The sequence below is a fragment of the Neovison vison genome, chromosome 14 (genome assembly GCF_020171115.1).
Source record: "Neovison vison isolate M4711 chromosome 14, ASM_NN_V1, whole genome shotgun sequence".
Taxonomy (NCBI): Eukaryota; Metazoa; Chordata; class Mammalia; order Carnivora; family Mustelidae; genus Neogale; species Neogale vison.
In genome coordinates this window covers 3,883,945-3,900,749 of record NC_058104.1, presented here as the reverse complement: position 1 = coordinate 3,900,749, position 16,805 = coordinate 3,883,945, and the positions used below count along the sequence as shown (strand labels likewise).

General features: G+C 48.5%; 1 protein-coding gene across 1 annotated transcript in view; it reads left to right on the top strand.

The window, feature by feature from the left end:
* GNA12 (G protein subunit alpha 12) overlaps positions 1-16,805 on the top strand; it is a 98,688-nt gene that overhangs the window by 40,581 nt on the left and 41,302 nt on the right. The window contains exon 2 of the mRNA XM_044234034.1: positions 2,861-3,076. Coding sequence (XP_044089969.1) covers positions 2,861-3,076 — 216 coding nt within the window. The remainder of the gene's footprint in view (positions 1-2,860; positions 3,077-16,805) is intronic.

The following is a 16,805-nucleotide window of genomic DNA, read 5'->3' as shown; positions in this document are numbered from 1 at the left end:
AGTGCTCTTTATATATTCTAGATAGGAGTCCTTTGTTAGAGAAGTGGTGGGTAAATATCACCTCCCAGCCCAGAGAGCCTCTGTTCAGCCTCTTTTTTCTTATTGTTGTTGTTGTTGTTGTTCAGCCTCTTACAAGAGTCTTTTGCAGAACAGAGTTTTGATTTTGATGAGATCCAATTTATGAGTATCTTTCTTTTATGAATCATGCATTTAGGACAATGCTGTAGATACTGAACATTTTCTCCTCCACTCTAGTTTTATGTTTTAATTCTATATAAGATCTAACTTTTGGGGTAAGGCTCCTTTTTCCGTTGCCTGTGGTTGTCCAGTGGCTACAGCATCATTTGTTGAAATGATTGTTCTTCCTCAGTGTAATTGCTTTTGGATTCTTATAAAAATCAGCAGGCCATACTTGTGTGGGAGCATCTTTGGGTTCTCGCCGGTGTTCCATTGACCTGTGTCACTGAATCCACACAGTGTTGATTATTGTAGATGTATAGGAAGTGTTGAGTGATTCCTTTCACTTAGTTTTTCTATTTTTTTTTTAAAGATTTTATTTATTTATTTGTCAGAGAGAGAGGGAGAGGGAGCGAGCACAGGCAGACAGAGTGGCAGGCAGAGGCAGAGGGAGAAGCAGGCTCCCTGCTGAGCAAGGAGCCCGATGTGGGACTCGATCCCAGGACGTTGGGATCATGACCTGAGCCGAAGGCAGCTGCTTAACCAACTGAGCCACATTGTTTTGGCTAATCTAGCACCTTTCCATAAATTTCAGAACTAAAATACACACACACACACAATACACACCATATCCAAATCCGTACCTCTAAAGGTTTTGCTGTGATTTTATAGACCTCATGTTAGACTTGTGTACCAGTTTAGAGAGCATTGATGTCATTACTATTTTAAAGCTTCCAATCCATGAACATGGTATGTTCCTCCATTTAGTAGGTTTAGTTGGATTTCTTTCATCAACATTTTGTTTTCAGCATACAAGTCCTATACATGTTTTATAAGATTTGTATTTTTCTGGTAATTGCTAATAATACTGCCTTTTAGATTTCCGTTTCCACGTGTTCACTTCTAGTAAACAGTTGACTTCTGGGGATTGATTTTTACATCCAGGGACCTTGCTGAATGAGTTCACTTGAATTCTAGGCGGCTTTTTTGGTAGGTTCCTTGGAATTTTCTACGAAGACTACCATTTCATTTCATCTGAAAGGAGGCTTGGTTTTATTTTCTCTCTCTCTCTCTCTCTCAGGTCTTTACACCTTATATTTCTTGTCTTTATCTTGCCGTACTGACAAGAACTACCATTACCATGTCAATTGGTGCTGCTTAGAGTGGCCAGCCTTGTCTTGCTCCCAGTTTCGGAGGAAAGGATTCAGATGTAGGTTTTTGTCAGTGTTCATGAAGTTTTAGGAAGTTCTCCTCTATTTCTAGTTTTCTGGGCATTTTTATCATGAATGGGTGTTAATATTGTTTAATTCCTAGGTCTTTCTGTCTAGCTAGATTCTGAGTTTCTGGAGATCAGACTCTGCTTCGTAAGCATTTTGCTTGCCCGCAGTGCTAGCTTGTGCTTTTCCCAGAGTAAGTGTTGAATGCATGTTTGTGGATCAGTACAGATGGACCTGGTTACCAGCGGCAGATGCGTGTGGGCCCTAAGGAAGAAACTCACAGGAACGCCTCTCACCAGCAGTCCGGATCTGCCAGGCCTGGAGGAGAGACCCTACCTACTCTTTCTGGTCCCCGTTACATTCAGCGTGGTGGTTCCAGGCAGAAACAGAGGTCTTAGGCACCAAACAGAGGCAGCAGGAGAGATAGTAAGAAGGCAGAACTGGGGAGTCCGCTCTGACCCAAGTGTTGGAAGTGAACCTTTTTAGTGCAGTTGCCAACTAAAAACCACTGAGTTGTACACTTTAAATGGGGTAATTGTATGTTGTATGACTTATATCCAATAAAGCTGTTTTTTGTTTTTTAAAGCAAGTGCCAAGTGGGCAGTGAGCATCCTGGGGTTCTCTGTGCCAGGGGGTGAGTTACTGTTCCCAGTTGTTCAGGGTCCCTCCAGACCACTCTGAGCATGTGAAGGCTTTTCCAGACACGCTCCCTGCTGCTCTTGGCCCAACACAGTATCCACTGGGTCCCCTCGAACTCAGAAGCTGGCTTACTACAGTACTGCTCATTCAGAAGCCCTAGCCTAAGAATGATGAACTGGACCTGATTACTGGGGGGGCCTGTCTCCTGCAGCCTGGACGCCTCTGCTCCTGTACTTAAGGCAGTTCTCCATCCCCTCGGCCCCGACTGCGAGGTCAGAAAGGGGCTGGAAATACTTATCTTTTAACAGTGAGGAACTAAGGAAATATGAAAACAATGGGCGCCTGGGTGGCTCAGTTGGTGGAGCATCTGCCTTCTGCTTGGGTCATGATCCCAAGGTCCTGGGGTTGCGTCTGCTCAGCAGGGAGTCGTCGTCTCTCTCTTGCTCTGTAGCTCCCCTCAACTCCTGCTCTCTCATGTTCTCTCTCAAAACAAATAAAAGTCTTAATAAGGAAAACAGTTTCTCCTCATCCCTAGCAGTGGTGGCATTAAATCAAGGATCTGCCCCCCCCCCCCCCGGCTCCTATATTAGCGCCGGGGCAGGCCGCTCGGCTCGTGGTCCATTTCGGTTTTGTCCGGTCTCCTGACTGCTGGCCACTCTTGAAGCTGAAAGAGGCACTGTGTCCCCCTGGTATTGAGGAGCGAACCAAGGGACAGGTCCTGGTGGGGGCCTGGGAGTTTCCTACTCGAGGACAGTTGATGCCCGGGAGGAGGCTCTCTGTGGTGCTCTCGTCACAATTAAACCCTTTCTGTGTCTTTCCTCTCGCAGGGCTCACGGGTTCTTGTCGATGCACGAGACAAGCTTGGCATTCCATGGCAGTATTCGGAGAATGAGAAGCACGGCATGTTCCTCCTGGCCTTCGAGAACAAGGCGGGGCTGCCCGTGGAGCCTGCCACCTTCCAGCTGTACGTCCCGGCGCTCAGCGCTCTCTGGAGGGACTCCGGCATCAGGGAGGCTTTCAGCCGGAGGAGCGAGTTCCAGCTGGTGAGTGCGCAGGCCTCCGGGCGGCATGGTCGCATGGTCGCGTTGTACACGGCTGCTTAGACCTTTAGCAGACGTTCCTTGAAGACCACCGAGGTCCCAGCATACATTTTCCCGGCCTTAGTCACCACACTCGTAGTCTACAGCCCATGACCATCCTCCATCTTTTCTTGGTTTCTGTGCCCTCGACACCTAGAGAGCACTGGTCACTTACTTTGTGGAGTGTCCCTGTTTGGGTTTGTCTGGTATTTCCTCATCATTAGGATGAGATGATGCATTTTTGGGCAGAAAAACCGCAGAAGGGATGATGTGTGCCCTCAGAGTGTCCTTTCAGGGGTTCAGCTCCCAGTGACATGAGCCTGCAGCGCTCAGGGAAGGCCATGCTTGCCAGGGTGTCTGATGGAAGGCTCCTGGCGCTCTCATTACCATTAAATATTGGGAGACAATGCAGATACCCGGTTTCTCTCAAGCTTACGCCCACTCATTTTACTCTGCACTGGCGGATCTTACAGGTGATATTCTTAGAACCCTTTCTCCTCTTCGCAGTCTTTTTCAAGTTTACTTTAAAAATTAAGGTGGAAGAGTCAAAAGAACAAGAGGGTGGTTGTCATGGGAAGGAAACCTTAATCTTCTAAAGGGCAGGAATATCAAAAACAACCAGGGAATACGATATCTCGGTGTGAACTTGGGGTCGAAGTCTTTCTCCCTGTAAACTGTTATGTTCTGGGAGAGAAGGCGGAAATCGCTACCACCAATCGAGAATTTACCAAAGAAGCAAGTGAAACATCCAGAGCCAATTATTTACAATTCGTGTTGAAGAAGCGTTCAGTCTGGGAGGGTGGTATGCTGGGGCAGTTTTGCCAGACTTCTGTCTGCTTGTTCCATTGCAGTGTCCTCGAGCTGGAAGGGACCTCCGGGCTGAGTAGGTCAATGTTTCGTGTGGGTACAGACAGGGAAATAAGCCAGAGAGGCTATGGTTTGCTGCAGGCCGTGTCTTCTTAGTTATCACCATAAGGAACTCGGGCCTCAGAAGCCAGTCTGCTTGTTCCTCTGTTCATTCATTCATCCAACATTTATGGAGCACCTTTTGTGTGCTGGGCACTGCAGTGTGCTGGGGTACAGCAGTGATAAGACCAACCATGAGCCTGTCCCCGAGATCTTTTAATCTAGACTTAACCTTGGCCTGGGGTTCAAGTAAAGCTGCCGGAAGGTGGGTATCTGTCTTTCTGTTTCCATCTTGTGGGCACCCCCCACCAGCCGGGCTTTCAGAAGACTCGGTACCTGGGAAGCGCATGGCTCCAGGGAGCTGTGTGTCCTTCAAGACTGTCCTAAACCAGGGGCCACAGTGACCGTGGGTTTGGTTCATTGGGTAGTAGGTACATGTGTGTTTGTTATTCTCGTACTTTGTGCTTTTCTGTATGCTTTATTTTAAAAAATTAGAGCCTTTTCTTAAAATAGGTGGACAGTAGGCCTTCCTAGTCGTCACAGCTGAGGCGTGGGGTTACAGCCAGCCGTGAGGGGTGTGAGCGTTGTCATACATCACGATCAGCCCTCCCTCCCCCGTCTGCAGTGCACCCCTCACCTCTCCTCTCTGTGGATCTTCCACTTTGTGTCAGAACCTTTCTAGTGTGATGCTTCATCAGCTTGTTTTTGCTTTTTGTCTCCTTCCCGGGTGACAAGCTTTTGACGGTCTCTCGGTGGAGAAATCCAGTAGCTTTGAGAATTGCTGTCAGCCAGGTGTTAGATTTTTTTTCCTGTTCCCTCTGCCCTCTGGATTTTACTTGCCGTTCCAGGCAGAGGCAGAAACAAAAAGGGGAAGAAGAAAGGCCAAGTCTGATGACAGCCTTGTGAGGGCCCTTTCTCCTTGGTGGTGGGTAGGGTGGGTGTGCAGGGCGGGGACTTCTCCCGCTCCGGAGAGGACACAGCTGTGCCCTTCTGTGTGTTCATGGATGTCGACTGCCATTCAGACACAGAATTCAATACAGCCCCACAGCTCAGGAAAAAGAAAGGAAGATAACCCGTACCATGTTGGACCTTAGCTTTCAAATAAATAAGACATTGCGAGACGCTAAACCAAGAAGTTTTTCTCATAGGCACAATGAATATAAATATTGTCTATTTCTATGACCTTTTTCTAATAAAAGAGAATTTTGTATTTTTTTTTAAGATTTTATTTATTTATTTGACAGAGAGATCACAAGTAGGCAGAGAGGCAGGCAGAGAGAGAGGAGAGAAGCAGGCTCGCCGCTGAGCAGAGAGCCCGATGTGGGGCTCGATCCCAGGACCTTGGGATCATGACCTGAGCCGAAGGCAGAGGCTTTAATCCACTGAGCCACCCAGGCGCCCCGAATTTTGGATTTTTAAACATGTCTTGCAAATTACGAACTAATTAATCTGCTTGTGATACCAAATAGGGATATTATTTCCACAGTTCGTCTGCTTTCTGTTAGACCTTTGAATTTAGGGTCTCGTTCATTAGAACGGTACGGCATTTGTGTGCCTGCTGTCTTCGGGGCATAACTCCTGCAGGGACAGGGCCCATGGGCTCGCACGTCGTCGTCCTCCTCCTCGCCGGGCTGCGGCCGGCGTGCTTTCCCCCTTTCTGCGTGCCAGGTCCTGTGCTGAAGGCGAGTCCCATTCATTCGAAAGCAGGTGTGCAAACGAGTCATAGCGGTAAAATGCTACAAGCAATGTACTTGAGGAATAGAGAGTCTACATGAGGGAGTCTACAGAGGGAGAAAATGGGCAATTCTGATGTGGCAGGCAGTGGTCAGGGGAGAGGTTTTTTCAAGGAGATTTATAAAGATGAGATAGAATGAACCACTGGGGACGTTGGCGGTGAGATGGGAAGGGGGCGCTGCGGTTGATGGGCGGGACCATGAGGGCAACAGGAAGCTGCTCTGGGCCTTCCATAGCTCTGCCCCCTTCTCTGGGCTCGGGCCATCCGGGTCTAGCTTCCCTGCTAGCTTTACCGCTACCAGGCGGGGTGGGGACTGGTCTTTTGCACACCTCTTTGTTCTATAGTTCATTCTCCTCTTCACCTTCACCGTCGGACTCCCCCAGCCCCCCGGACATACCGGGTGAACAGTGAGGGAAATCACGGGGTGCTGATCTCCCTGAATGGATGGAGCCCGTTGTGGCTTCTCACAGCATGCTCTCCAGTGTGTGGCCAACCCGCTGCGTCTAGGGCTGGGTGGGGCTCCTGGTCTGGTGTGTCCCCTGCTGGTGCCTCCTGTTGGAGTCCTCACGTGCCTTCCCGTGGCATTTGTGCAGAGCTGGGGCCACTGCTCAGGAGGTGTGCTGCACACACAGGACAGGCCATGTGGATTGTAACTCACTTCTCACATCTGTTCAGCGCGTATTTCCAAGTGGCAGGGCCTTGTCCCTTGCTGAGACTGCCTTCCTTCTCTGGCTTTGGAAGATGGGACTGAAGGCTCAGTTTAGAGGAGCAAGTTTATGTGGACTGAGCGGGATTTCTTGATTTCTGGGAATCAGGCGATTGTGCTTATGGCACAGAATGATTTTTGTTTCCTGTCACATTGCAAGGAACTGAGTCCCCTTAACCTTCCTGGAGGTTGCTCAGAAAGGCTGGGTGTTCAGGTTGCTTTAGATGTGGCAGACGGTGTTCATCACGGTTCTGTGTGTGGATGCTGCCTCCTTAAAAGCCACTGAGTGTGATGTTTTCAGAGTGAAAGTGACCTTGTAGCTTAGGGAATAGCACGCTGGCTCCGAAAGAAGGCCTGGGATTGCCGGCCCGGCGCCTGGCGTGAGGTCCCCGTGCGTCAGACTCAGTTTGGTGGTGCCTGGGGCTTTGGAAGCCTGGGGGCTTCGCCTGGCCGCCTGCTCCTCCTGTCCCTCACCCCTGGATGTGGGCTTCTTGAGGGCTTAGGAACAGGGTTTATAAGTTCTTAGGCTTGGAATGCCTCTTCCCTAAAGCTCCGGGGTAAAGTAGTGCCCCAAATTCTCCTCACATTCCTGAAACAAACATCAGTTACATCGCTTGAGGAAAGAATGAACCGGTCCCTTTTCAAAAGGCTGGATGCCGCAGGTTCACGTTCCTCACCTCTCTTAGTGAGCTTCTGGGACTCGAGAGGGCGAGGCTAAGCGAAGATAAAGCGATTTGTAGCTACAGTCACTTTCCGTGGCTTTCCCTGAGTGCACAGGAGTCAGAGGGCCTGCTCCCCAGCAGCACAGTTACCTGCAGCCAGCCCCGTCCCTCTAGGGACAGATGTCCTCCGTGGTGGTCTGGCAGGTGACAGGTTATGTCTGCGGGCTGTCTGGGGAGAACGTAGGTGTTTTCCACTGTGTCTGGCTGGGTCTCTGCCCGCCCAAGTGCCGCCCAGGCACCTGCCGCGCCCTGGACTCCTTCACCCCCATCTTCTCTCTGCTCTCAGGATACCCTGTGGTCGTGATTTTTTTAAAATGCTGTCATCGGAGGTTTTAGACGAGAGGGAGACAAGAAAACCCCCAGCAGTGCAGTGAGCATTTGCCTGTAGCTTGCGATGTTTCCTGTAGTGCAGTTTGGGGCGTTCTAGACTATCTTTCTGCTTTCGGATGATGCTGGTGCTCCTGGGCATCTGCTGCTCCTGCGACATTTGGTGGCACGTGGCAGAAAACCCCACATGGGAGGGACTGGTTTTTTTCCCTTCTCTGGTGAAGAAGTTCCGGGACAGCCAGTCCAGGGATGGGAGGGCGGGCCTCTGTCCAGGCCCTTCCCAGTGTCCTGTCGTGGGGCTCCTTTCCCTGGCTTGCGCCCCAGCCAGAGAGCAGGAGTGGGTGTGGAGGAGCGGCTGGCCTCTTCCTTCTAGGGCAACTTCCTAGGAGTCTCACCAGGCACATCACCGTCAATCTCATCTGGGAGCTGAGTCCTCTGGCCACACCTGCAGGGGGGCTGCTGCCTGTGGGCCCTTCCAGCCTGGTATTCCTGAGCCAGAAGCACAGAACAGCCCCAGGCCGGGCTGGCAGCCAGCAGCCTCTGCCCAGTCCCTTTGGGACCTTTCTGCCTCTGAGTTGATTGGGGGCTCCGTATGGAGCCCCAGGGAGGGGGAGTTGGGTCTCTAAGTTACTGGAACTCTCCTTCGTGAGTCAGGAGCCAGTCATAAGAGCACAAACAGAACACTGAAGTATCCTGTGCGGACTAATGCAGACACCTCACAGCTGTGCTTGCCATCTTGTGTGTCCTGAATTCTGTGGCATTCATTCCTGCTGCAGATATTTGTGGAGCGGCCGCCCTGTGTCCTGGGGAAAACGCAGCAAACAAACAACGCAAGGAGCTGACTTTCTGATAAGAGGAGCCGGTCGCTAAACCAGCAGGCATGTGTCGTGTGTGTTCGAGGAAAGCATCAGGGAGCTAGGAGAGTGTGGGGAGGGGGAGCATGCTTGGATAAACAGGGTGATCACAGGGTGGGGGTTCTGTGCTCCCTGCCGTCACGGTAATTGTGTTGAGCGTATGGCCCCAGAGCCGGGCTGCATATTCTACTCCGCATGGTCTGGTGCAGCCTTGGGACTCTGTTCTGAGTCTTGCTCTTAAAATGACTGGACACGTCTGCCCCAACCCCTCCACCTCCCCACAGGCTATTGACCAGTGCTGAGTACATGGGTGCTCAGAACAAGCCCACAGTGGAAGTGATGTGCAGAACACGGCAGAGACACTCGGGCCACTTTGTTGAAGACTCTGTGTCTGTACTGGGAGCCCAGACTCCTGTAGCTTCCCCCAAGTGGCACTTGAGAACCCTGAAGGAGGTGGGAGAGCAGGACTTGTAGGTGTCAGGGGAAGGGGGAAGTGTCCTAGCTGGGAGAGTGACCAGTACAAAGTCCCTGAGGTGGGGTCAAGCCTGTGTTCCAGAGCCCAGTGAGCAGGTAGAGTAAGAGGGGACAGGTTCCCAGGAGCAGAGCGGTATCTTTGGTTTGATTTACATTTTAACACAATTGTTTTGGCCCCTGTTTCAAGAATAGAAACAGGGAGGCCTGTTTGGAGGCTTTTACAGTAATCTAGGTGACAGAGTGGGGGGTTGGACCAGCATGATCATGGTGGAGGCAATGAGAAGTGGTCAGGTCTGTGTCATAGAACTAGAGGGGAATTTGGAGGTCGTCTGGTCTCACTGCCCATCCAGCTTAAGGATTCCCTCAGCATCAGCCCTGTGGCTCATACTGAGCCCAGTATTTTATTTTAGATTTTAAATTGAGGACACTGTTGGAAAGTCCGTTTCTCTTTGCACGTTCCTTCCGGGCCACCTGTGTGTCTGGAACAGCCTCTGGAGCCCACAGAAGTAAACCCTGCGTTCATGGTATCTGTGTCCAAACGCATCCTGCCGTCCATGCTCGCTGCCAGGGACATGCATCAGGCTGCACGTCCCCATCTTTCTGTGGAGGTCAGTCACCCTTCATTTCCTCCAGGTGCCAAGAGTGAGGATCTAGGGCAGCAGAGGGCAGCTTAGAGACCTTCACGCCCCCAGGGAAAGCGTCAGCCCCTCCAGTGCTGCTGGGGGAGCAGCGGAGGTCACAGGTGTCCCATTAGCATGGAATTGGTCTTTAATTAGTGAACACTGAAGTCAGCAAAGAGCCCCTCTCTTGCCATGCAGCACAGGACTTCCCTGTCCCTCTGCCGTTCTGCATTTATCTCCAGCCATGCTAGTTTAATTCCTCTTAAATTTTTACCAACTGAAAAGTAGGAAAACTTCATGATTATTAGGTTTTTTTCTTATGTGTATTAGCCATTTATAATTATTCTTTTGTGAGTTGCCAGTGGTACCCTTTACTTCCTTTCTTCTTTGGGGAACATGTTTCCATTGATTTATACTTGTCTGTTTCTAGGTGCCTGTTTGTGTCAGGCCTTTTTCTTTAACTTCTTAATTTTGATTTAATTAGTGATAAATTAACTTCTTAATTTAACTTCTTGATTTTGAAGTAATCATAAATTCGTGGACGGTTGCAAAGATAGTACAGAGAGGTCCCTGCGCCCTTAGCCTGTTTTCCCCCGTGAGTAGATCTCACAGGACTCCAATATAACAAGGAAACCTTGAAGTCGACATAGGTGCAGTGTGTGTGCGTGTGTGCGGTTCTGTGTCCCAGGTCACCGCCCCTGGAGTCAGGACACAGAACGAAGTGCTCCCTCGCCGCAGAGATCTCCCTCGTACTGCTCCTTTTGTAGTCACACAGCTCCTTTCCTCCCCCACTGCGGCGCCTGGCGACCGCTGATTCGTTCTCATCCCTACAGTTGGTCAGGTTGTATGAATGCCGTCGTACAGTGTGGGGCCTTTTGAGGCTGACCTCTGTCTCAGTGTAATGCCCTTGAGATGCAGCATGTCTGTCGTGTGCCTCTTTATTTCTGAGGAGCCCTTCCTGGGTGGGGGCATCACCGTGACTACAGATGCAGCCAAGGGTGCAGGTGCGGACTCCTACGGACGGACGGACAGAGAAGACATCATCTTTATCTCAGAAGAGCAGCTCAGAAGTGTTAGAAATTCATGGATAACTTTAGGAGAAAGTGGAGTTCTGTTTCAGGTACAAGGAGACTAGAGGTTAGTTTCACTTTGGTACCGTGTGTGCATGTGTGTGCGCGCGTTTAACCTTTCAAACTGAGGTAACTTTCATAGTGTGATTCGTAGTGGGAAATGCAGCCTTCTTAAAACTAACTGTTGGTGTCAAAGGGGCTTGAAATTCTCTAACCGAATCCTCCTGTTTGCTCCTGAAATGGGTTGAGGCCTGGGAGTTGAAGCATTTTGACTGCAGTGACACAGCTAGTGAAGGGCCTGGCAGAACTACAGTGCAGAGAACCCTGAGTAGCTCCAGCCTTTGATGGCTGGTCCGGGTCCTGCTCCCGGTGCCGGGGGTAAGGGGGCCACACTGAGCTTTCCTCCTGGTGGCTCTTGCCTGAGGACACAGAAGCAGGAAACAGACTTGTGCTATTCTTGGATTGGGGGCTAGTGAGAAACTTACATGATGTTGGCTTTTCCCTTTCATTTCATTAATCATGAATAGTATTATATACTTACAGACCTCTAAAATCTGCTCCTTTAGGGGGAAAAAGCATGAAGTGTTAAGCATTTTAACGCAGATCCCTGTGGATAATGTTGCTGTCAAGCACTGCCTCTGGAGGGTTTGTAAGCTGGTGCCGTCGTGGTCCGGCTGGAAATGTGATACGTGCAGGCCGGCCTCGTTCCCTTGCACTTTGCAGGTTGAGTGTTCTTTACAAATTAAAGGGTTATGGAAATAGCGGGAGCCCCAGAAGTGGAGCCTGCAGGCAGGGCTGAATTGTGGCCCTTGAGAGAATGAGGACCTGCTCCTTAGGGAGGAGCCGAGAAGGTGGTTTCTTGAGATGGCATTGGCTCCCGATGAAGATGCTCTGAGGGTTGTTGAAATGACACCAGAGGATTTAGAATATTGCATAAACAGAGTTAGTAAGGCAGCGGAAGGGTTGAAGCAGGTCGACTCCAGTTTTGAAAGTCCCTTGGGTAAAATGCTATCCAACAGCATCACGCGCACCAGGAAAACCCCTCGTGAAAGGAAGAGTCCATCAGGGCAGGAAACGTCATTGCTGTCTTATTTTGAGAACTTGGCACAGCCATCCCAACCTTCAGCAACCGCCACCCTGACTGCAGGGTGATCATTGCAGACTGATCAGTCTGCAGCCATTGACGACAAGACAAGACTAGAACTCCCTAAAGATTAGTAGGACTCCCTGAAAGCTCAGGGGATGGTTAGCGTCTAGTAGCCATCAAGTATTTTTTTTTTTTAAGATTTTATTTATATATTTGACAGAGATCACAAGTAGGCAGAGAGGCAGGCAGAGAGAGAGAGGAGGAAGCAGGCTCCCTGCTGAGCAGAGAGCCGATGCGGGACTCGATCCCAGGACCCTGAGATCATGACCTGAGCCGAAGGCAGAGGCTTAACCCACTGAGCCACCCAGGCGCCCTCAAGCATTTCTTTCTTAAGGAAGTTCTAGACATAATGCTCCCACATACTTAACAGACTATGGCGTAGCTTAAACTTAGTTTCTGTGTGGTGGGAAACCAAAAAATTCATTTGACTGGCTTTATTCTGCTGTGCACTTTACTGCATTGGTCTGGAACCAAACCTGCATCATCTCTGAGGTGTGACAGTGGTTGGAGTTAATAATGGAGTATTTTGTGTGGTAACAAGGCCAGAAGCCCCAAGAGAAGGAATAATGGATTTGACTGAGTTAACATTTTTCGCTTCTGTATGGCAAACATCAGCACAAAGAAAGTTAAAGGGGAAATGACAAATTAGGGGAAAAAATTGCAACATTTAACAAAGGTGTTTTTTAATATGTTGAGAGCGTATGAAACAATTCCAACAGGAGCGCTTACAAGGCAGTACGTGAAGACTGCAGAAGTAGTCAAACCTGCCATCGTCACTGCTCACCTTGCAAGTGCAGATACAAAGTAACTTTTCTTTTTAAGATTATTTTAGAGAGAGAGCACGCATGCAGGGGAAGGGCAGAGGGAGTGAGAAACTCTCCAGCAGACTCCTCACTGAGAGAGGAGCCTTGGTGCGGGGCTCAATCGCACAACCCTGAGGTCATGACCTGAGTTGAAACCAAGAGTCAGCCGCTTCACCGACCTCCCAGGCACCCCATGAAGTAACTTTTTGTCAGTTAGACTGGTCGTGGTGGTGAAGAATTCGCTGATTGAGGTCCTGGGAAGTAGGTGCTGCCATCCGTAGGTGGCAGGAGAGGGAAGTGGTTCCGTTTGTCAGTGCGCGTCGAAGCAAAGAGCGTTACTTCCTCTGGCAGTAATTCATCGTCCCAGGAATTTACTCTGAAGCAGTTACTGTGAGATTTCTGGCTCCTGATTACCGCAGGCTTGTTATCCAGAGACATCTGCCGAAGATAACTGAAAATGCCCAATGGAATGTTGAAAACAACTTTATGAAAGCCTCTAAGTGCTGAGAAGGTGGTAAAGACTCCCCAGGCCAGCCCGACAGTGTGTGACCTGCAGAGGTGAGCTGAGCCCTAGCAGCTGCTTTCCTGAGATGTCTGGTGATCTAAGCCAGGAACCTGAAACTGCACGGTTTCATAGACTTTTCAGGGCTCAAAGGGAGGTAGAGACTTCAGATTGCCAGAGTTGAGGAATCTGGTAGGAAATCCCCCTGCAGTGAGCTGGGACATCGGGGCATGGGGGTGGAGGGTGAACCAAAGTAAACCCACAGAATGGGGAGAGTGGAGAGCACTGCCTGACTGCTGAACCGGGGCAGGGAGGGGGAAGAGACGAAACCGTCTAGGCAGGCTCCCTTGAGGACGTGGTCCTCGGCTCTGTAAGGCAGTCCAAGAAGACCCCCAGTGCTCTGAGTTTAGTTTATAGTGCTACCGTATGGGGTGGTGTACCTGAGTACCTGGTAGAATCAGATAGAAACCTCTCTGGGAAAGACACTTTCATCCTAAACCTTGGATATTCCCCAGAAATGTTTTTAAGGATAGGGGTTGAGGGGAGCATCCTTAGAGATAGCCGTAATCACAAGGAAACAAGTCACAGTGCCTAGAACCAGAAGAAAGGACAGCAGAAGAGTTTAGACGTTGGGCTTACCAGACACAGACTTTAAAACAACTATACTTGGGCCGCCTGGGGCTCCATCGGTGAAGCATCCGGCTCTTGGTCTCAGCTCAGGTCTTGATCTCAGGATTTGAGTGCAAGTCCTGTGTTGTACTCCGCGCTGGGCATGGACCTGCTTAAAAACATAAATAAATAAAGTAAAACAATGATACTTAATGTGTTCAGGAAAATAAAAGTTAGAAAATTTCTCCAGGAAAAAACCTGGGAACTATCAAAGTGATTTAACATATTTTAAAAGATTTTCTAGAATTAGCAAATACAAACACCAAAATTAAAATGCAGTGGATGTGTTATGCAGTAGTTTGAGCCCAATAACAGAGAATATTAATAAAGTAGAAGAAATACAGGAAGCAGATTTCAAGAACGTAGAACAGAAAGACAAGGAAAATAAGAAAGCTCAGTTGAGAGGCACAGAGCCTGGTACAAAAAGGTCTAACCTACTTTTCAGCAAGAGTTACAGAAAGAAGGCTGGAGCAAAGATGCTACCTGAAGAGCTAATGGCTGGTAAAACATCAGATCGCAGTGAAGGATCCTAATGAGTCTCAAGCAAGATTAATTTAAAAAAAAAATAAATAAAACAACCAGAACTAGACCTATCACAACAGAACTGTAGAAGCCAAAGACAGAAAAATCTTAAAAGTAGCTACAGAAAATGGTAGAGATGAACTTTCAAGGAGGGACAGTTTGGCAGTTTGCTTCCCAAGAGCTACAAACAGAAACCATAAAGAGTGAATGATGTTTGAGTCAGGGCTGTGTTTGAGAGAGTATAACCACTAATCTAGAATTCTGCAAAATGCAGGTGGAACAGAGACATTTTCAGACAGAGAAGGAGATTATTATCTGCTATACCTAAGACTCCACTTCAGGCAAAAGGCAAGGGATTCCAGATGGAGGCTTTGAAACATAAGAAAGAATGAAGATTAATTTATCTGTTGTTTCTTCCTTTGTTGGTCATACTTTTGGTGTCAAATAAGAAATCGTGACCAAACGCAGAATTAGGAAGATTTATCCCTATGTACTCTCACATTTTGACTGTTGATCCATTTTTTAGTTAATTTTTGTATATGGAGTGAGGTAGGGATCCACATTTGTTCTCTTGCACACTGATGTCCAGTGGTCCCTGTCGATCATCTGCCCTTTCCCCGTCGAGTGGTCTTAGCCCCCTGGACAAAAATCGGTTGGTCATACATGTTGGGTTTATTTTCTGTTCTTTTGGTCTGTATGTTTATCCTAGGCCAGTAACATACTATTTTGATTACTGTAGCTTTGTAGTAAGTTTGAAATCAGGAAGTGTAAGTCTTCCAGCTTTCTTTTCTTTTTCTCGTTGTGGTCTTGACTTGCTCTCCCCTGAGGACTAATATGTCAAGCTACTTTTAAAGAAAAATAAAGTAGGAGGCGGGGCACCTGGGTGGCTCAGTGGGTTAAAGCCTCTGCCTTCGGCTCAGGTCATGATCCCAGAGTTCTGGGATCGAGCCCCGCGTCGGGCTCTCTGCTCGGCAGGGAGCCTGCTTCCCACCCCCCTTCTCTGCCTGCTTGTGATCTCTGTCAAATAAATAAATAAAATCTTTAAAAAAATAAAAATAAAGTCGGAGGGACTTGCTCTTCATAAAGGTTAGCAAACTACGGCCCACAGGCTGACTTTCATGGCGTGCTTTTGTTCAGACCCCTCCCAGCTAAGAATGTTTTTTACATTTTTTGAAGCTTAGAGAAAAAGAAGAATATGCAGTAAGATGACTATATGTGGTTCACAGAGCCTAAAATATTTACCATCTGGACCTTTACAGGAAAAAAAAAAGTTTGCTAATCCCTTCTCTAATAAATCTGACACTGCGATTTGTATTTAAAAAAAAAAAAAGAAGATAAGTTAATAACCAGTACAGTGGGGAATTGGTGCAGCAGAATTAGAGAAGTAAATTGGCGGAACTTTGTGGAGAACAGTGAAATTGGACCCTGGGTATACACACCCAGTTTCAAATGGATTAAAGTCCTAAATCTGAAAAACAAAACGATGTATTTTTTAGAAGATAGTATAGGACAGTCTGTAGGAAGAATTTAAGTGATTAAAAGTGCAAATGCAGAGGGTACCTTGGGTCGCCCAGTTTTTCAAGTGTCCGACTCTTGATTTCTGCTCAGGTCATGATCCTCAGTGTCTTGAGATCCAGTGGGGGTCGGGCTCCATGCTGAGCCAGAGAACCTTCTCGAGATATCTATCTCCCCTTTCTGCCCCACCCGCCCCCACTCACAGGCATGCTCTCTCTCCTTTAAAAAAAAAAAGTGCAAATAAATGCAAAAGAAAAGGTTGATTGACTACGATCAAATTAAGAACTACCGTTCATCCAGAGACCCCACCGGCTGCGGGAGCAGAGAATGAGTTCGTCACCTATAACTGACAAAGGAAACGTGTCCAGAATGTTTAAAGAACTTCCACAAATCCACAAGAAAATAGACAGTTCTGTAGAAAAATGGATTAAAGCCTTAGTGGACATTTTCAAAACAATGAAATGATATTAATAATAATATCATTATCTTGTGGTTTGCTCACCCGATTTGCAGAGTTAAAACATTTGACAATCCCGAGAATTGGCAAGCATGTAGAGTGATAAGAACTCTGGTAAGCCCTGGCGCTAGTGAGTATATAAATTCTATACCTCGTTTAGAAAAGAGATTGGTGTTATTCGCTCGAGTTGCAGATCTGCATTCCCTGTGGCTCAGTAGTCCCCCTCCTGGCTGTGCAGACAGGTGTGTGTGCATATGTACATATGGCAGCGTTGTTCATAACTGAAAACATCCAGATGCTCCTCAGCAGTCAAATGGGTAAAGAAGTTGGTTTTTATCCGTGAGTACTGCAGCAAAAACAAACAAAGGACCACTCCTGTCAGCAGCTGCCGTGCTATCGATCCGAAGAAGTCCGACCCGCCGGCGTATTACCGCAGGGTTCCAGTGCGATGCGGACCATTGCTGAGTGCCCATGCTGTGACAAAGCTCCAGGGAGCAGTTAGGAAATGTCCTCACCAGCACTGGGATGGTGGCTCGCTTTACAGGCCAGGGTGGGCGCCACATGAGGGCCCTTCTGGAGTGCTGCTCCTGGCTCACACTGCCTGTGGTGGCCGCTGTGTTTACAGTCCGGTTGGACATTTCTCTCTCAGGCACTTGTCTTGTGT